This window comes from Neovison vison, chromosome 13, assembly GCF_020171115.1.
Source record: "Neovison vison isolate M4711 chromosome 13, ASM_NN_V1, whole genome shotgun sequence".
In the NCBI taxonomy this organism is placed as follows: domain Eukaryota; kingdom Metazoa; phylum Chordata; class Mammalia; order Carnivora; family Mustelidae; genus Neogale; species Neogale vison.
In genome coordinates, this window is record NC_058103.1 from 3444193 (window position 1) to 3464974 (window position 20782).

Here is a 20782-nt window from a genome sequence, read left to right on the forward strand (position 1 = left end):
AGGCACAGACCTAGGGCATTCCATCTCCACACAACCAGTTCTAGGTGTGTCCTTACCACACGACCTGACAAAGCTGATCTCACAGGATTTATCTTTATGCTAACCTCTCAGGGTTGGGTGAACACTGCCTCAAAGTATGTTTAAATCAAAACATTCACCCTAACTTGTGAATTTCAGAATACTTAAAAAACTGCTTTTTACGGGGTGCCTGGGTGGCTCAGCGGGTTAAAGCCTCTGCCTTCGGCTCAGGTCATGATCCCAGGGTCCTGGGATCGAGCCCCGCATGGGGCTCTCTGCTCAGCGAGGAGCCTGCTTGCTCCTCTCTCTCTGCCTTCCTCTCTGCCTACTTGTGATCTCTCTCTGTCAAATAAATAAATAAAATCTTAAAAAAAAAAAAAACTGATCTTTACAACAAAACTGAAGTATAGAAAATAATGTGTTCAAAGAGGAACACAGAACCCCAGTAAAAAGAAATGAAAAGCCGATCAAGACCCTCTGGTCAGTAAAATTATTCCTCATCAAAGCAGAACACATTTTACTAGTAGAAATCAATTCTGAAGTGACAGTTAAGCCAATGACAACCCAAATTTTCAAATCCCATTAAACTGGATTCAATGTTCCAAACATAAGTTGCTTTTTTAAAGGACCATTATCTCAAAAGTATTTACATTAACAATTTCCTCTTCTGTAAGTCTCAGTTTTAATATCAGTAAACTGTGATACTGAAAACTAACTCAGGATAAAAGTTGATATAGTAACCCATGCTTCAGGAAACAAAGAACTTGAGTCAACCTTAACATCCTGTCACTGTGTTTCTCCAGCTAGAAGAAAACAAAGAGGAAAAGCACCAAACAATGACAGAAATACACAGGCTATAAAAATAGAGAGGTATGTCGCTATGTAGGCATATATATATGGGCTATAGATTCCTTCCTTTGCATGCTTACTGGTAAGATTATAGAAACATTCACATCTTTAACAGATAAACACTACTCATTTCAAATTAATTTATGCTTTGCAAGTGCAGGAAATAACAAACCAGAAATAAGACAATAAACATTCCTCCCTCTTACTCTATTATATGATTACTAAATTCTAAAAGAAACCAATGACAACTCAGCATACCCTATAGCATGGGGTATGGAAAGACGGTCTGGATGCCATACATGGAAACAAAGCCTAAGTTTAAGATGTAGAACTACATGACGGTCTTTGTTTTTAAAACTAATTGATGAAACTTTTTCTATCATTTTAATTGCCAAGTTACACCACAGTCCACAAATCTAGTCTGCATCCTTATCTGATGCAAAGAACTGAATCAGCATTTTAGGACTACAGTGCTCCGCGCATTTCATTTACTATGCGTAAGGAATGACAGAAGGGGATCTTCCTTGGACTATACAGGGAATGTCAGGTGTTCCTAGTTTCAACCACTTGCTTTTAAAGCTTAAATAGGGTCTAGCTGGGACACCACAGATAAATAAAATCGGACTTTAAAAAAAATTAAAATCAACTTCTTCCACTCACACATCTTTTCCAAGTTGGTTTTTTTAAATAAAGAAAGAAAGAAAGAAAGAAAGAACGAACAAAAGGCTTCCTGAGGAGTTTCACACTCCTTCAAAATTCTGGTTAAAAAAAAAAAAAAAAAAATGCATTCAAAACCCAGCCAAGGAGAAACAACAAGCACTATCGATCACAATCTCAATTCTGCATTATTCCTAGCTTGTACTCACAGAAAGAACCTTTCAGCCTAAAGACCTAAAAAAATTTTTTTGCCATGAAACAAACATGGTGTACCATTTCTAATCAGAAATGGAAGTCTCGCCTTCCTTAGATATTAAATTCTATATAAGAACATACCTTAAAAAAAAAAAATCACTAGGAAACAATAAGGCCCCACAATTTCCAAACATAACTATGAATATGTCCCAATGCTCAGACTGGCAAAACAGGGCTTAAAATTTTTTATCAGTTAGATTCCTTTCCAGATTAAAACTTATAAATATTGATACCAAACCCCAATCAACCGGCAGTAAGACTATGCAGAACATTTACAATGTTTTACTTTTCAGAATGGCAGGTCTCTAGCATTTTTATGGTTGTACCTATTCCATCAAAAATACAAGGGCAGGGACGCCTGGGTGGCTCAGTTGGTTGGACGACTGCCTTCGGCTCAGGTCATGATCCCGGAGTCCCGGGATCGAGTCCCACATCGGCTCCCAGCTCCATGGGGAGTCTGCTTCTCTCTCTGACCTTCTCCTCGCTCATGCTCTCTCTCACTGTCTCTCTCTCAAATAAATAAATAAAATCTTAAAAAAAAAAAAAATACAAGGGCAGCTCAAAATATCCTACTACATCTGCCATTTCAAAGAGAACAAACCCAAAGAAGTCAGGATCAGTACTAACAATTCAAGAGTAGACATCCATATTTAGAAGACTGTCAGAGGGGTGCCTGGGTGGCTCAGTGGATTAGAGCCTCTGCCTTTGGCTCAGGTCATGATCCCAGGGTCCTAGGATCGGGCCCTGAGCCTGGCATAGGGCTCTCTCTGGTCAGTGAGGATCCTGCTTCCTCCTCTCCCCCTCTCTGCCTGCCTCTCTGCCTACTTGTGATCTCTGTCAAATAAAAAAAAATCTTAAACAAACAAACAAAAAAAAAAAACCAGAAGAATGTCAGAAAACCAATTCCTGTTGCTGCCATCAGATATGCCCTTTTCCTTAGTCACATCCAAAGTATTTAAGTAAAGCTTTCAAAACTAATGTAACTGACACATACTAAAAATCCACCAACTTACTAAAAGATCTATGCCAGTTGATTTTTTTAAATATGTGTGGGAAACTTGGTGACAACCTTTGCTTTATGTCCTGTATATTAAAACACAGATGGACTTGACCTACAAAATGAAGATAGGGTCAACTGTAACCAAAAAACAGTATGCTTCCCCTGGTGGCCAACCAAGGAAGGGAGAAGGCATGCCTACAAGAGAAAAAGCCTGGTCTCCCAGTCCTATCCTGTCACTCTCGTAAATGAGAAGTCACTACCAAAAAAGGAAGATGTGGGGGAAGGGGAAACTATCAAAAAGACTAACACGAATTTAAAGGGAATACAAACCTGGGTGTTAGACTAAATAAATTTAAGAGATTTCAATCAACAGACTAAAATTTAGAAGGCAGATATGGGCAAGGTCATTTATTTCCAGAGTGCCCAACAGCTCACTCAGGGCTGCCTGTGTGTTTTCACTTCAAAGAACACCCAGAGTTTAGTACCTTAATAACAGCTTAAGAGCAACCTCCTTTTCCAAGGACTGGATCCTTACAATTCTCTGCAGTCCTGTTTCCAAGGAAAAGCGTGTGTGCATTTATTTTCTCAAAGAAACTACTGGCAGACCCCGCACAGATACCCTCCGGCTCTCAAGCCCTCCAGCCAGAGAGCTGCCAACTCCAGTTCTGCAGGATTCTCTCCGAATTTTATTTCTGAAATAAAACCCACGTCCTTCCAAACGTCTTCTGCGCCAACAATCTCTAAGAGCAGTCTCGCGCGGAGACCGGCTAGAACCTCACGCATTAAAACCTGACGAATTCCTTTGTCTGATTAGATTTTTTTCTGGTGCCACTTTAAACTGGCTTCCACGCAGAAGGGCGGCGAGGAAAGTAAATGCTCCCCTCTGGGGTGGAGGGTTTCTCGGAGGCGGCTCGGCCCTCCGGCCGCCCGCCCTGAGGGCTGTGTCCTCTCAATCCCCCTCCCTCAAGGAAAACAGAACAGAAAAGGCAACACGGACATTTACAAATCGGTCCCAAAAGCAGACGGCCGCGAGCGAGCCGCAGTTCCCAGGCAGGCGCCCTCGGGGAAGCACGCTCCCTAGCTGGCGTGGGGGGTCGCTCTTCCAGTCCCCCGCGGGCCGCGCGGGGAGTCCGGGCGGCAGGAGCGCGGGGGGCCGCGGGGGCCGCGAAAGGCCGGTGCTGCGACGTCCGGCGGGACGGGGACGGCGGCGAGGGCGTCCCGGGTCCGCGGCACCCGCACACGCGAACTCTCCGGCGCCGCCACCCCGACCCCCGGCCCGGGACCCGCGGCCCGCCGGAGCCCCCAGGCCGGGGGCGGCCGCGCCGACGCCGCCCGCGTTCCCCCCGGGGCGCAGCGGGCCCGCGGCGGCGACCCGGCCGGGGGCGGCTCGGGCCTCCCGCCCCGGCGCGCCGGCGGACCGCGCTCGGCGTGCTTCCCTCGCGGCGCTCGCCCCGCCGGTCTCCCCGCCGACGGCAGGGCCGACACACACACAAAAAGAAAAGTTGCCCGACGGCCCCCGCCCCCTCGGGTCGCGGGGCGCCGGGCCGCTACTCACCGGGGTCGAAGTCGGGCACCACCGCCTGGTACTGGGGTCCGACCCGCATGCCGCCGCCACCTGCGGGGAAGCAGAGCAGGGCGGTCAGCGCGGGCGGGCGGCGCGGGGGCGGCGCGGGGCGGCTGCCACCTACCGTGCTCCTCGTCGCTGGACGAGCCCGAGCTGCCTTCCTCCCAGGAGTTGCTGCTGCTGTTGCCATTGGGCGCCGCCGCCGCCAAACTTTTATTCTGCCCATTACTGGGGGCGGCGGCGGCCGAGGCGGCGGCCGAGGCGGAGGCGGCGGCGGTCGAGGCGGAGGCGGCGGCCGAGGCGGCGGCGGCGGAGGCGGCCGAGGCTGAGGCGGCCGAGGCGGCGGCGGCCGAGGCGGCCGCGCTGGCCGCGTTGTTCCTCCCTCTCCGCTTCCCTGAGACCTCGGGGCCCTTCTCCACCATGGCCGGCATCGGCGGGGGCCGGGGCCGGGCGAGAGCGGCGGGGCCCCGCGGCTCCTGAGGAGGGGGCGCCGGGCCGGGGGGGGGGCGGTGGGGGGAGGGAGCGCGGGCGGGCGCGGGGCTGGGCGAGCGCGCTGGAAGCCCGCGGGCGCGAGTCGAGGCCGGGGGTGGCCTGGCGGGCGGAGCGCGGTGCCGCTTCAGACCCCCAGCGCCGAGCCGAGCGCAACTTTCGCTCTCATCGCCGCCCGCACTTCACTGGCACTAACTACTCCGGGAGCCGCGAGCGGGCGGGGGGGGCGGGGCCTGGGGCGAGCCGGTGGGGGGGGGGGAGAGCCGCGCGCAGCCCAACCCGAAGCGGGCTGGCTCCGCCCCCCGCGGGCTCCCATTGGCTTCTGCGGGATTCGGAGGGCGAGCGGCAGCGCGGTTGGCTCGGCTCTCCTGTCTGTCCCAGGGACGGGGGCGGGAGCGCGGGGAGGGGGAGGCTCCGGGCTTCCGTTGGTCAGGTTCGGTTGACGCGTATCGCCCGCTGTACGTGGTTTGAGGTTTGCAATCTCTCTACGCCCCATGATCCATCTCTCTAGGCAATAGCGAGGAGTTAGCTGCCCTCCCCGCCCCCTCCCTCGCCGCGGCCCCCCACCTCACCTGCGCTCGCCCCCCGCAGCCTCTGCCCCAGCATTCCGCGAAAGGCCCCACTGAGAGTCCCGCTGGCTTCAGAAAGTAAAATACGCGCGACGCGAGAAGAGAAATGGAATGCGAGGTCGGGACTACTTTCCCCTCGCGCGGAGGATTACAGCCACAGTTTGAATGGGTTCGATACAAAGAGGGGAAACTAATTGCAAGAAACTAATTGCGCCCCCACCTTTCCCAAGGGGGTGGGGGGATGCCTCGGTGCCGGGGGTCCCCGGTGCAGGGGACAGGGTTCCCAGGTGACCGGCTCCCCTGGAGGGAAAGGAAGCAGTGTGCGGGCTCGGAGGGTCTGTGGAGGCTTCTGCTATTTGGGTGGGGGGCGCTGGACGTGGCCGCAATTGCCGGAGTTGCGGGCGCGCCGGGTCCGCGGGGGCCGGAGGGAGGGTCCCGAGCGGCCCCTGCCCGGCGCGGAATCCGGGCGCCGGGGTCCCCTGCCATCCCCGATGGCCGTTTAGGAGCCAGTGAGGGGGCCGAATTGTCCCTGCGGGAGGGGACACTTGCAGAAATGGGGAGGAGGACTTAGAGAAATGGGCTGGGGCCAGGAAGGGTAAAGAGGAAGAAGCTATTTTCATCCCAAGCCCTTGGTAGGGGAGGAGGGTCAACTTCCTCCCAGGCAAGAGCCACTTTTCCGGATCTGCTGCCTGCCCTGCCTCCCCCAGTCCCCACCGGGCACCCGGCAAGGGAGAGCACGACCCAGCCCGAGACCTCCCCGCCTGGAGTGTGGTCACCAGCCGGCTCGGGGCTGCTGGACCGCGGGGCTGAGGAGTGGGGCGGGGGGGGGGCGGTTAGGAGGGTTGAGGACTCCCCTGGAGGTCCGCATCAGCCCCACCTCCACCAGCCCTCCCCCAAAAACGGCGCGCTGATCCTGCATAATTAGGAGGCAAGAGAAGATCTATAAATGACTTTTTTTTTTTTTAATCAACGGGTGACTATTTTTCTTTTAAGTTACTTCAGACCTGAGCTTTATAGGGGGCCAGTTTACACCGGCTCTAGCTATAAATAGTTACAGGGAGAAATCTGGAGTTTTATGTTTTTAAAACCTGAATAAATAAGCAGAGTGTTCTCTTCCACATTTTATGCAGCGTGAACCATCATTATGAACTTCAGTGAAGTAACCACATTCACTTCTGCCTAAATGGCCTTTAAGTAACAGGGCTAGGAGCCCTCCCGGTGGAGGACCCCTGCCCCCACCAAGTTCAGGGTCGCATCTTCTGACCTCCCCTTAAAAAGACACCCCTCTTGGGAGCCTGGGTGGCTCAGTTGGTTAAGCAGCTGCCTTCAGCTCAGGTCATGATCCCAGCGTCCTGGAATCGAGTCCCGCATCGGGCTCCTTGCTCAGCAGGAAGCCTGCTTCTCCCTCTGCCTCTGCCTGCCATTCTGTCTGCCTGTGCTCACTCTCTCTCTCTTCCTCTCTCTCTCTCTCTCTGACAAATAAATAAATAAAATCTTTTAAAAAAAATAAATAAAAGACACCCCTCTTGTTGGAGAGCCCCACGCCGTGCAGGTGTGTACCCTTGGGAACCCCCACCACCACCACCACCACCAGCTGGCCTGGGTAGGGAGCAGACAGCAAAGCCAGGGTAAGGAAACAGTTGGTACTCTGGGGCTTAGCCAGATGCTCACTGGGTGTCTGTGAAATTCCACCACCAGACCCTGGGATGATTAGCCTAGGACAGCAGGAAGGTGCTACAGAGTAATTTTTAGGGCAGCAGGGATGGCATGACACAGGGTCAGGAACACCCACCGAACCCCTAGGTTGGGGCTACTTCCTGACTGGGTTCTGACTGCGGTGACATCATTGGGCTATCCAACCATTCACTTTTTTCAGCAAATATTAACACCTAAGTTACTTTGGCATGTGTGAGGCCCCTTTCTAGTCCGACCCCAAAGCCACATGGATACCATTCTGGCCTTGACCTTCCCGGCTTCCTCATCTGTAAAACACAGACAACCACCATTTCCTGGCCTAGTGAATTTTTATAGTCCATCTCCCCAGCCCGAATCTTCGCCCACCATAGGGAGCCCTTCAACCTTAGGAAAATCCCCCTCTTCCACCTCCTTTTGCTTGGGACAGCGGAGGGCTGCTGGGGTGTCCACACACAACACTTCTGATTGGGAATCTGTAACCTCAGACTTCAAACAGGCTCTCCGCAGAGTCAGCAGCCCTTCCACGTTTTCCAGTGACACTCTCTCCCACTCTGAGACGAAGATATCCCACCTTCTCTCCTTTCCTCACACCTCCCACAGTCCCTTCTGCCCTCACTCCCAGCCAATGACCTTGGGTGACCTTCTCATTCTTGGGTGAGAAAAGCTGAAGCCATCAAACGGGATCCCCCTGAACTCCCAGGCCCTGTAGGGACACATGCCCCAGGCTGGTACCCACTCCCCTCCCCTTCAGGCTCTCCCACTCTGATCTTGATCTCAGGCACCTGCCTCCCACTGCCTCCCTTGGCTGATCTGTGCCATCAACCTCTCTCTTTCCCCTGGGTCAGCATTTTCCAAAGAAAGAAGAAAACTCTCCCTTGCTCCCAAGCCCCCTCCACCTTCCCTCCCTCTCTCTACTCCACAGAAACCTGCAAAGATGTGTCTATACCTGCCTTCTCCACTCCCTTCCTTCCTTCCTAGTCTTTTCTCATGCCACCCTAGCAAGGCTGTGTCCCCACTCTCAATTCTTGCTAAGGTCATCCACAACCTCCAGCTATCCCAATCCAGTGGTCAGTTAATAGCTTCACTTAGCTCATCGCAGCACCTGAGGCCACCACTTTGCCTTCTGGAAACTCCCTGAGGTTTCTAGACCTCAGGATGCCAGCTTCTCCTACCTCACAGACCACTCCTTCCCTGTCCCATTTACAGCCGTCATCCCGCTCTCTTCAACCCAGTGCATAGTAGGTGCTCACTAAATAATTGTTGCCTGAGAGCTGCCTGGTAGGGGATACAGGCTGGGAGCCAACTCCAGGGAGAGGAGGATTCCCGAAACAAGCAAGGTCTGACCAAGACTCGATCCATGCCCTGCAAGAGGGGGAAATCTTTGAATTTCGTCAGCCCAGCATCACGCCAGAAGAAGCCGCGCCCCACCATCCTCCTTCAGGAGTTTGGCTTGGGGCCTGACAAGCAAGTGACCTGCCTGGCTAATCAGAGCCCCCAGCCCCCTGGCTGCAGTGACTGGCTCAAGCATTGGCACATGACCTAGCCAGGTCAATCAAGGCCCTTTCTGGAACTTTTTGGGAAACTCTTAGGAAAGAGTCTCTCTCTGAGGACCAGGAACGCCTGGAGCCTCCAAGTCAGGGCCAGGCACTCGGGGCTTGTGCTCAGGCTCCATGTGGTCTGGTCCATGGCCCAAGCACCTGAGAGAGGGGTCCTCATTTGTCCAGGCCCTGTTCAAGGGAGCACCCCCACCCAATCAGCCTGCAGAAAGAGGAGGGCTGAGGCCTGATGGGATGGTGGGAACTTTCCTCCTCTCCACACCCTATAAACAGGCCTGAAATCCTGGCCTTTTGAATGGATCAATTTGAGTTTCTGTTAGAACGCAAATACTCCCGGGTAGCCTGGGTGGCTCAGTTGGTTAAGCGGTTAAGTGTCTGCCTTTGGCTCAGGTTATGATCCCAGGGTCCTAGGATTCAGCCCCTGAAGTGGGCTCCCTGCTCAGTGGGGAGTATGCTTGTCCCTCTCCTCTTGCTCCTGCCTACCACTCGAGTGCTCTCTCTCTCTCTCAAATAAATTAAAAATTTTTTAAGATTTTATTTATTTATTTGACAGACAGATCACAAGCAGGCAGAGAGGCAGGCAGAGAGAGAGGAGGAAGCAGGCTCCCCGCTGAGCAGAGAGCCCAATGCGCGGCTCGATCCCAGGACCCTAGGATCATGACCTGAGCCAAAGGCAGAGGCTTTAACCCCCTGAGCCACCCAGGCGCCCCTCAAATAAATGAAATCTTAAAAAGAACTCAAAGGCTAAGGCTTCTGACTGCTACAAATAATTAGGCATTAACCTGGGGCAGAACAAGGGAAAGAATGTGTAGGCAGAGGAACTAACACCCTCCCCTCTCCTGTGAAAGGCTTCATGAAAATAGCTGGGGTTCCTAGGTGGCTCAGTCGGTGAAGCGTCTGCCTTCAGCTGAGGTCATGATCCCTGGGTCCTGGGATCCAGCCCCATGTCGGGCTCCCTGCTCAGCCAGGTTATCTGCTTCTCTCTCCCTGCCCCCACCCCACTCCTTCCCTCTGCTTATGCTCTCTCTCTCTGCCAAATAAATACATAAAACTCTTTAAAAAGAAAAGAAAAGAGCTGGTAACTTCTGGGTATACCTGTGGGCCCCATTCTGCTCTCAGCCTTGAAATCCTGAGCTGATGGAATCAGCCCAATAATCCCATGGGGTGAACACAGGTTTGACGGCTCACCCATGCCTCGCAGGTAAGTAAGCAAACAGAGGCACCTGGAGAATGAAATGATCCGGCCAGTGGAGGGGCCTGCCTGTCTCAGCCACACAGCTCTGCAGCCTCGAGTTGTTAGAAAATTCTGCTGGGGGGCACCTGGGTGGCTCAGTGGGTTAAAGCCTCTGTCTTCGGCTCAGGACATGATCCCAGAGTCCTGGGATCGAGCCCCACATCGGGCTCTCTGCTCAGCAGGGAGCCTGCTTCCTCCTCTCTCTCTCTCTATGCCTGTCTCTCTGACTACTTGTGATCTCTGTCTGTCAAATAAAATTAAAAAAAAAAAAAAAAGAAAAGAAAGAAAGAAAATTCTGCTGGGCAAGGAATAGCTTCCCCAAGTCCGCAGCCAGGCACAGGGTGGAGGGAGCAGGGGCTGGAGTGACAGGAAGCAGCCCAGAAGCCGGTCCTGGGAGGGTTCAAACCCCCAAGACTATTCCGAAACTGAGACTTTAGGCAGGACTTTTTAGCCATCCTAGGAGTTCTTAACCTGCAGTCTGTGGATTGAATTCAGGAGGACCATGAAGTAATTACAGCTTTATGAACCTTTCACTGAAATCCAGGATTTTCTTCAATTATGAATGTAGGTGGTATTAGCAATGGCTGCGACTCTGTCAGTCACAGAATTCATGATACGGTCTCATCACACTGCAATTGTTGGAAAGATCTCACAATAGCACGTACACTCATCTCCAGAATCACAGAGCTGTTCGACCCACTGCCAGGGCTTGTCGCTCCGCGTGTTAATAACTCAACAAATAACTCAAAATCTATCACAGACCTAACTGTAAAACTGCTGAAACTATAAGCCTCGTCAGAGAAAAGCCAGGAGTAAGTCTTGGCAACCTCAAGTCAGACGAAGGCTTCTCAAACACATTCCCAAAGCACAAGCAACAAAACAAAGAAGCCGATAAATTGGATTTCATCAAAATCCAGAAATTCTGTGTTGCAAACGATACCCACCAAGAAAGGGGAAAGACAGTTCCGCACAATGGAAAACCACACTGCGAACAATGCCTGGTAAGAGACTTTATCTGGAATCTAGAAGGAACACTCACAACACAATAATAAAAAGATGAATGATCCCATTTCAAAACGGGTGCAGGGTTTGAATAGACGTGTCTCCAGAGAAGATCTACAAGTGGCCAGTAAGTGCCTGGTCAACATCAGCCATCAGGGAAATGCAAGTCAGAACTACAATGAGATACCACTTCAGACCCACGAGCACAGCTAGAATAAAAAAAAAGATAGTAGCCAGCGTTCCGGAGGATGTGGAAAAATCAGAACCCTCATACCCCGCTGCTGGGAAGGTAAATCAGGGCAGCCACTTTGGAAAACAGTCTGGCAGTTCCTCAAAAGTTAAATATAGAGGAGTGCCTGGGTGGCTCAGTGGGTTAAAGCCTCTGCCTTCAGCTCAGGTCATGATCTCAGGGTCCTGGGATCGATTCCCGCATCGGGCTCTCTGCTCAGCGGGGAGCCTGCTTCCCTTCCTCTCTCTCTGTCTGCCTCTCTGTCTGCTTATGATCTCTGTCAAATAAATAAATAAAATCTTAAAAAAAAAAAGTTAAATATAGAAAAAAATAGAAGGAAAAAAAGTTGAATAGAGAGTTACTATATGACCCAGCAATCCCACTCTCTAACCCAAAGAGTCAAAGATGTATGTCGGTGCACGCACCCCTACGTGAGTGTTCATAGTCTTATTACAGGAGCTGAAAAGAAGCAGTGTCCAGCCCCTCTGGCTTGGCAGCCAGGGAGGGGCAGCAGCCATGGCTCTGCGCTCCCCTGCAGCCGTGGGCCTCAACAAGGGCCACAAGGTGACCAAGGACACAAGCCAGCAGAAACACAGCCACCACGGCGGACGCCTAGCCAAACACAGCAGGTATGTGCAGGACATGATCCAAGAGACATGTGGCTTCACCGCATGTGAGCGCAGCGCCGTGACACTGCTCAAGGTCTCCAAGGACAAGCGGGCCCTCAAGGTAAACAAAAAGTGTGGGGACACACGTCTGTGCCAAGAGGACAAAAGATGAGCAGAGCAAGTTCCTGATGCAATGAAACCTTTTCAGAAAATAAAAAGGATGGGGCACCTGGGTGGCTCAGTTAGTTAAGCATCCAGCTCTTAGTTTCGGCTCAGGTCATGAGCCCAGGGTCGTGGGATTGAGCCCCACACCAGGCTCATGCGCCGGGCGTGGAATCTGCTTGAGATTCTCTCCCTCTCCTTCTGCTGCCTCCCCTGCTCATGCGTGTGCTCCCACCCGGGTGCACGCTCTCTCCTCCTCTCTCTCGCAAATAAATCTTTGAAAGAAAGTCCATCAGCTGACGAATGGATAGACACAATGTGATCTCTCCGTATGATGGGATATTACTCATAACGGGAAAGAAGTGCTAACACGGGCAACACAGTTCATGGATGAACTGAACACTTTACACTCAGTGAAAGAAGACGGCCGCGCGAGACCACATGGCGTACGGCGGCATCGACAGGAAATGTCCAGAAGAGGCAAATGCCGAGAGACAGAAAGTCGCTTACCGGTTGCCAGGGGCCTGGAGGGGTAGGACGAGAGGCCGTGAGTGCTACTGGGTACGGGGTTTCTTTCTAAGGTGATGAAATGTTCTAAAAATGGGCGCCTGGGTGGCTCAGTGGGTTGAGCCGCTGCCTTCGGCTCGGGTCATGATCTCGGGGTCCTGGGATCGAGTCCCGCATCGGGCTCTCTGCTCGGCAGGGAGCCTGCTTCCCTCTCTCTCTCTCTGCCTGCCTCTCTGTCTACTTGTGATTTCTCTCTGTCAAATTAATAAATAAAATCTTTAAAAAAAAAAAAAAAGAAATGTTCTAAAAATGATCGTGGGGACGGTTGCGCAACTCTGTGACTATTCCAAGCACGATTGAATTGTACAGTTTAAGTGGGTACGTAAATTCCATCCCAATAAAGCTGGTTAAGTGGAAAGGATTAAGAAGAATCAGGAGGAAGGAGACCCAGGCTACATGACACGGAGCCTGGCATTTCTGTACGTTCGGTTTGGTGTGCCTCCCTCATTTGCAGGGGGAGGATGGGAGAGCCTCCCTGCAGGGCCTGGAGATTTTCCCGTCTGGCTCCACACCAGCATCGTCAGGAACTGCTGACTTGGTTAGGTGACCGCAGGAGGACCACCCCGAGGCTTCGGGTCCCACAGACCCCTGTTGGGCCAGGTCCCCGTTGTGCGGTTACGGAGGGGAGACCCAAATAGGGCAGGGTGTGGGAAGGGAAGTACAGCAAGGACCTTTCCGGCTCAGGCCACCGAACTCTTCATTTAAATCCCATCCGGGATGCTGTACTCTTTGCCTGAGAAGCTCCCCAGAGGGTTTGGGACACAGGTGCTGGCCTGTGAGGGTGAGGCCTTCCAGGGTAACTCCCTCAAGGGGCCACAGACACAGACGGGGAGGACCGGCAGAGACAGACCCCCACCCCAGGCCTCAGAGGTGGCCATGGCAAGTCTCTACACTGGAGGCCGCAGTCTCCCAGCTCTGGTCTGCTTCAAGAGTCCCCTATTTGGGGGACCTCTAGCTTCCCTGGGGATGCTCCTTTGACCAGCTTATGTGGCCCAAACTGTCCGCTTGTCCTTCATGCTCACCTCACAGGTCACCTCCTCTGGGAGCCCTTCTGACCTCTGTGACCACCTCAGGCCACTGTCCCAGCCCACCTGGCACCAATCCTGACCATAAGGACCTATGGGTGGCGTTACCTATCTTTCTCTCCCCCTGAAAGATAAGTCCCACGAGGTCTCATCTGTGCACCTGTGTGTCTGGGATCCCAGCTCAGCAAGGAGCCTTGCACGCCGCAGTGGCTGCTGACTTGGTTGTGGGGTCAGCCTGGGACACCCGAACAAAACCGCGTCAGAGCATAAGCATATGGCCGGGACGGAAACGCTGAGCTCCAGCTTCCCATGCAGCCCCGTGGCTGGCAGAGGCCAGCTCTCGGGCTGTCTTCTGGCCGACCCCCTCTCCCGGCATTGAGACCCTCAGAGGGAGGAGTGTTCCTTTTCTCAGAGAGAAAACTGCCTTCCAGCATGCGGTTTCCATTCTGAGGACCCACCCCTTATCCACCAGTGACAGCGGGAGTGACAGCCCCCCCTTCCCCCACAGGACACTGGATGAAAGAAGGCGGACCCACTAAATTCCCCGGAGACTTCCAGCAGAGACTGGTGGCCCTGGCGGGTGGAGGGGTGGGTGGGCGTGCTGAGAGGTCTGTGAACATATGGTCCTGGGAACAGGCCACTGTCACGGGGGCCAGGCCAGGGAGAGCCACGCAGAGCCTTCCGCCGGCGCCAGGCTGCTCCCCTCCCGCGCAGGGCTGCACTCCCTCGTCACCAGAAAGCCAGAGACGATCTTGGGAACACAGACTGGGTCTCAGCCCTCTGCCCTTCCAGGGGCTTCCTGCTGCCCTCCCCCCAGGATGTGGCCAGTCTCCCGCCCGCCCTCCGTGACCACCAATCCCTGCCTCTCCCTCCCCTCCTGCCTCCAGGGCTCTGCACAGGCCTGGGGCTGTTGCTCAGCCTGGTACACCTTTCCCTGGGTTTTCACAGGCTGCCTCTGCCTTATTCAGCAGGGACCTCCTCAGAGACCAGGCCCAGCGCCCCACCTCCAGCGCCCCCACCACCCCTGCCGCCTCCTTGCTGAGGCCTGTCTCAGCCTTATCTCCCTGGCAGTTAGGGCACACTTTGTTCCTGTTATCACTCTCTCCGTAGACTCCCTCAGGCGCAGGGGCCTGTCTGTCTGTCCAGATCTGTCCTGCTCATCCCCCCGCCAGGCCTGGCCTAGCAAGAGACTACAGCTAGGCCTCCTCATGGTGCTGCCCTGGGGGGCCGGGGGGGCTGTTGGGGCTGATGCAGGTGGAGGTGAGGCTTGGGGAAGGCCACCGGGGCCACCTGTGCAGGGAGCTCTGTCACGGCCCAGGAGGCCTCCCAGCACATCACCCCCTTCCCTGCCTGCCCTCATGGGTGGCTCGCTGGTGTCTGCCCCGGCTGGCCTGGCACATAGGGGCCTCAGGAGAGGGGGCTGCTGGAAGGGGGTCCAGGAGGGCGGCATCCTTTTAGCGGGGGACTACATGAATGACACTGGGTCTCCTTCACTAAATGCCCAGCATTTTCAGAGCCGGGGTGGGGGACACACAGACCTGGGCCAGCACCCCTTGGTCCCCCCGCCATGGCCCTCTCCTCTGAGAGGACTTCCCGTCCTTGCTTCCCCTCTGAGGAGGGGGTGAAGCCCGTCCTAGGCTTCGGAAATCTCAGAAATTCTTAGAAGGAAGGAAAGATGGCAGTGGGGCCCATTCATTTACCGCTGGTCCCAGCCAACCAGAGCGAGAACAAAGGGACAAAGACAACGGAAGGACAGACACCAACAATAAACCCCAAGAGCCCAGATGACTTTGAACAGCTGGGAGCAAGCGGAGGGGTGACCACTGACCGCCTCCAGCGCAATCACACGTCCCTCTCACCACTCCTGTCTGCCCCGTGGGTGCCAGCCCTGCCCCTCTGTGGCCCGACACAGGGACTCACTTCTTCTCCGTGCACATAACCGTCCTCATGGCAGCTGAAGTAGGCTGGGGACTGTGTACCTGGAGGTCACAGACCTGGCCAAGAATGGGAGACCCAGCCCTCGGAAGAAATCAACTGTGCACAGGGCACCTGGGTGGCTCAGTCCCTAAGCATCTGCTGTCAGCTCAGGTCGTGATCGCAGGGTCCTGGGAAGGAGACCTGAGTCCAGCTCCCTGCTTAGTGGGAAGTTTGCTGCTGCCTCCCCCTGTGCCCCTCCTCACCCCCCACTTGTGCTCTCTCTCCCTCTCTCTCTCTCAAATAAATAAATAAATAAAACCTTAAGGGGAAAAAAAAAAAAAAAAGAAGGAAACCAACTACACAAAGACACAAGCTACAACACGGGTGACCTTGACAGCATTGCACCAAGGGAAAGAAACCAGCCCCAGAAGGTCACGGGGTGTTTGACTGCACTTATAGGAAATGTCCAGAACAGGCAAATCCGCAGAGACAGAAGGTAACTTTGTGGTTGTCAGGCTCTCAGGGACGGGCGGGGGGATAGGGGGACTGTTTAATGGGTATATGCTTTCATCCCCGGTGAGGAAGAAGTCCTACACCCAGATAACAGATATGATTACACAAGGCCGTGAGCGTCCTTAAAGCCACTGCCTTGTACATTTCAGAATGGGGAAACAGACGGGTTTTGTCCTGTGCGTTTCAAACACGCGCGGAGAACTGAGGGACCGGAGCTGGAGACCGGCCCGCCTGCTCAGCACAGACCCACTGCACCGGGATGCTGGGCGGTGATGGGTGGCTCAGGGCAACACTGGGTCTAGACACAGCCACGCTCCCTGCACTTGGTCCCTCCGTGTTCCCACGCGCCGTTCCTGTCTAAAGGATGAATCCTGGATTCTCGGGCTGTGACCCCAGGTCCTGGAGGAGGCAGTGGTCTGTGCCGGAGGGGCCTGAGCCCCAGCACGGCTTGTGTGGTGATGGTGCAATAACCATTTGGGCAGAGCACCCCCCAGGTGCTGCCCTATTCAGGGACAGAGACACTGCTTTTATTTTCTAAGCCCCAGGGCTCTGGTCTTGTCACCTCTCAGGGACTTCAGGCGGGTTCCTCCCTTTAACCCACTGAGCCACCAGGTGCCCCGGGCTCCTTGCTTTAAATAGCACCTCTATTCCAGTAACTCCCAAATCTGTGTCTCCAGCCGGGACCTGGCCTGGACTCCAGCCACCTGCTCCAGTCAGGCCAGCGCTGACCAAAGGGCACCACACACGTCTCAACTCTGAGCCCACCTGGGCCCCAGCTCAGGGGTGTGTCCCCTCTTCTCCCACATGCTCACGTCAAAGCCTGGGAGGCATCTTGTCTCCTCCCTCTCAGACTAAACATCCAGCCTCTACTCTGCCTCCAGACGCGTGTGGAATCCAGCCCTTCTCCTTCCCCCACCGCTCGCACCCTGGTACGGCCCCGTCACCTCTCACCTGGACTGTCTGCCTCTGCCATTGACCTAGGAGCACCAGAGGAAGAGTGTTCACGCAGAAAACAAAGCATGTCATGCCTGTGCTCTAAACCTCCCCGTGGCTCCCAGCTTACTCCGAATGAAAACAAAGGCTTTCGGCAGCTCTTTCTGCCCACGGGTCCTGTCCCTGTGCTTTAATGAAACCACATTTTTGCACCAAAAAAACCCAAAAACAAAACAAAACAAAACAAAGAAAGAAAACAAAGGCCGTCCAGTGGCTTCCAAGGCCTTCCACAGCAGCCCCGGGACCTACCAAACACTGGCTCATCATCTCGCCTTCTCTGAGTCACCGCCCAGCTCCAGCTCCTGGCTCCAGCACCACCGGCCTTCCTGCTGATCCTCAGACAAACCAAGCATCCCCAGACCTCAGGGCCTTTGCATGTGCTGTTCTCTGTGCTACGAATACTTTTCTCCAGAGCTCTCCTGGGCTCCCTCCTCATCTCCTTCAGACTCTGACTCAGACCTTAGCTTCCCCGGGAGTCATCCCTGAGCACTCTCTTAAAGAAGGCCACCCCCCCCCAACACAGTTCGGTTTCTCCTTTGTACATGCCACCAGCTACTGGAGCTTACTGATTTGTGCCGTCTGGCTCCCCTTCAGGAGGGCAGCCCCTCGAGGGCAGGGATTCCTGTCTGTCTTGCTCGCAGTCATTTCTCCAGCGCCTAGAGGAGTCCATGGCCCACACTGGCTTTCCACAAATACCGAGAAATGAATGAGCCGTCTTATGGCAGACACGAGGCCCAGAGGGCAGAGTGTCCCAGCCGCGGCCGGCAGCAGTAGGTCTCCCTGGGCCTCCCTCCCCCGCTCCCAGACCCTTCTTGCTGGTGGTGCTTGTTATTTCGTTGGTCCCACCCGGACGGAAGACAGAGTGTTCTCACGGCATCTTCTTGCTGAGAAGACAAATATTCAAAAATACTTTGACAATGACGTTCTCCAGTTCCCCGAGGCTGTGTGAGATGCCAAAAATGATGTGACTAATTAGCGGCACTGACTCCCCGAACATCCTGGCATCTGTGTCTCCCAGGGACAGGGCACGGCCGCCAAGCCTCTGGGGCGCAGCGGGGGAGGTCCAGGCGGGACCCTCCAGGAGAGTCCAGTGGGGCCCCGAGCCTAGGCCAGGACTGGCTCACCTCTGACTGCCTGAGAGCCCCCGAGCCCGTCCCTGACACTTGCTGGCCTCAGTTTCCCCATTTGTAAAATGAAGGGACCTTCGGCTCAGGGTCGGGTCCAAATGTTCTCTGCCACAGGAAGCCGATGCCCAGTTCCTAGAGAACGGGGGCGGCGGGGGGGCACGGTGTGTGCAGACAGGCTGTGGTTCCATGCGGGTCTCTCAGGACAACCTCGCAGAGACCGGAGCCCCTTTCATCCAGACCCAGCTCAGGCCTCCTGCGCTTCTTTTGAAAGATTTTACTTTTCATTTATCTGGAGACAGAGAGAGCACGAGGTGGGGGAGGGGCAGAGGGACAAACAGACTCCCTGCGGATCAGGGAGCCTGACAGACAGCATGAGGGGGGGCTCCATCCCAGAACCTGGGACCATGACCCAAGCCAAAGGCAGACGCCCAACCGACTGAGCCAGGCACGTGCCCTTACCCTGCACTCTTCACCCAGGGCCGCACACCTAGGGAACCCGGGCCAGGGACACAGGGACAGGCCACCTCTCTGCAAGCTCTGTGCTTCCCCCTCCCGGCCATCAGCACCCCCACGTGCCCGCATGCATTAATACCCACTAAAGGGAGGCCAGTGGGTCTGCTCCTCACAGCCTCTTGGAACCTTTAGAGCAATCCCAGGAGGACTCCACTGCCAGGATTCTTGCTCCCATTTCACAGATGTGGAAATGGAGGTCCCAGGAGGAAAAGTGACTTGTTCAGGACCCCACAGGCAGTTGAATGGCAGCACCAGAACTTGAACCTGGGCCTTCCAATAGCTCATTCAGGACTCTCATGGGGATACCTCCAAGGAGGGCCAGGAAGGGCCCTTGAAAGCTGGACCTAACCCCAAAGAGCAGTATCATTAAGCCCCTCCCCTGCTCAAGAACCCCCCAAGGCCCCCTACTGTTGGACTGCATCAAACCAACCTCTCCTAGTATCGCCCCAAAACCCCACATGTGTCAGCCTCCAACCCAGCTGCACAGACTCGTCTTCAGGAACCTCCAACATTCCAAACCCGTCCTGCCTCAGCACTACCCAGTCAAGACACCTCCAGTTTCCCAAATCTAGATCCCTGGAAGGACATTCCCAGTAAGAGGAACAGCCCGTGCAAAGGCCTCTTGAGAGTGAAAGAATGAGATGTTCCTGGGAAAAGGTCCACCATGGCCCACTCCCGGGCTCTGTGTGGACGTGTGGGAGCAGCCAGAGCCCAGGAATGTGAAGGAGCTGGAATCCCAGGTGACGGTGTCGGGCCGGGCTTCAGCCTCATGGACAGGGGTGAGCAAACCACTGCCAACCCAGCCCACCACCTGTTTTTGTACAACTGTGAGCTGAAAACAGTTCTACGTATTTTTTCCTTTTTTTAAAAGATTTTGTATATTTGAGAGAGAGCATGCACACAAGCAGGAGGAGGGAGAGGAGCAGAGGGAGAAGCAGGCTTCCCGCTGAGCAGGGAGCCCCCAAATGGGGCTCGATCCCAGGACCCTGGGATCATGACCTGAGCCAAAGGCAGCAGCTTAACCCACTGAGCCACCCAGGCGCCCCCCCCTCAACCATTTTTAAATGGTTGAAAAAAATCAATAAGGGGCGCCTGGGTGGCTCAGCGGGTTAAACCTCTGCCTTCGGCTCAGGTCATGATCTCAGGGTCCTGGGATCGAGGCCCGCATCGGGCTCTCTGCTCAGCAGGGAGCCTGCTTCCTCCTCTCCCTCTGCCTGCCTCTCTGCCTGCTTGTGATCTCTCTCTGTCAGATAAATAAATAAAATCTTTTTAAAAAAATCAATAAAAGAAGACTATTTTGTGACACAAGAAAATTCCACGAAATTCAAGTTTCAGTATCTACACATAACCTGTTATGACATGTGTTTACATGTTACATGTGACCGTCTTTGCATTAAAACAGCAACGTTGAGTAACCTGTCTATGTGGCTCACAAACCCCGATGTATCCATTCTGGGATGCTTTTCAAAAACTTTGCCCGCCCTCCTCTGGGAAGTGGCCACCAACCCAGCCAGCGGTTCCCAAAGGAGATTCCAGGGAACACTCAGCCTGTGAGATGCTCTAAGAGGAAAGAGTTCACAGTTGAGTAAGCCTGGGCTGCTTGGTCTGCTGCATCCCGCTCCCTCCCGAGGGGAGCCAGTGAATGATAGCCTAGTAAAGGCCCCGAGAAGTCCTGTAGGAAAGAACTTTATTTTACTCCCGTGAGTTGTTAAGCATGTCCACTCCTTCCTGGCATACAAGGCTGGCACATCTCCTCGGAGTTAGACATGGCTGGGAGACTCCCTTTGCCACTGAAATGTGAATGGAAGTCACATGTATTGTCTCTGGGAAGAAGCTCTAAGAGCCAGTGGGTGCCTTAACCCTTCCTCTTTCCCTTCCCCCCTGCACAACGACGGAGGGAAGCTCCATCAGCCTGCACCTTGGAGTGAGAGGAGCAGACACCCAGCCGTAATGGACACAAAGCAAGAGCAACAAAATGACCCTTGTTGTCTCACCATTAAAAAATGGATGGAGGGAAAAAAAAAAAAATGGATGGAGGGCGCCTGGGTGGCTCAGTGGGTTAAGCCGCTGCCTTCGGCTCAGGTCATGATCTCAGGGTCCTGGGATCGAGTCCCGCATTGGGCTCTCTGCTCAGCAGGGAGCCTGCTTCCTTCTCTCTCTCTCTGCCTGCCTCTCCGTCTACTTGTGATTTCTGTCAAATAAATAAATAAAATATTTTTTAAAAAAATGGATGGAGGGGC

At 54.2% G+C, this 20782-nt stretch overlaps 1 protein-coding gene across 1 annotated transcript in view; it reads right to left on the reverse strand.

The window, feature by feature from the left end:
- Positions 1-4802, reverse strand: part of RCOR1 (REST corepressor 1) — a 122666-nt gene extending 117864 nt beyond the window's left edge. The window contains exons 1-2 of the mRNA XM_044230713.1: positions 4468-4802; positions 4335-4394 (exon numbers count right to left, since the gene is read on the reverse strand). Of these exons, the coding sequence (XP_044086648.1) occupies positions 4335-4394; positions 4468-4774 (367 nt within the window). The 5' untranslated portion in view covers positions 4775-4802. The remainder of the gene's footprint in view (positions 1-4334; positions 4395-4467) is intronic.
- Between the last annotated feature and the right edge of the window lie 15980 nt (positions 4803-20782).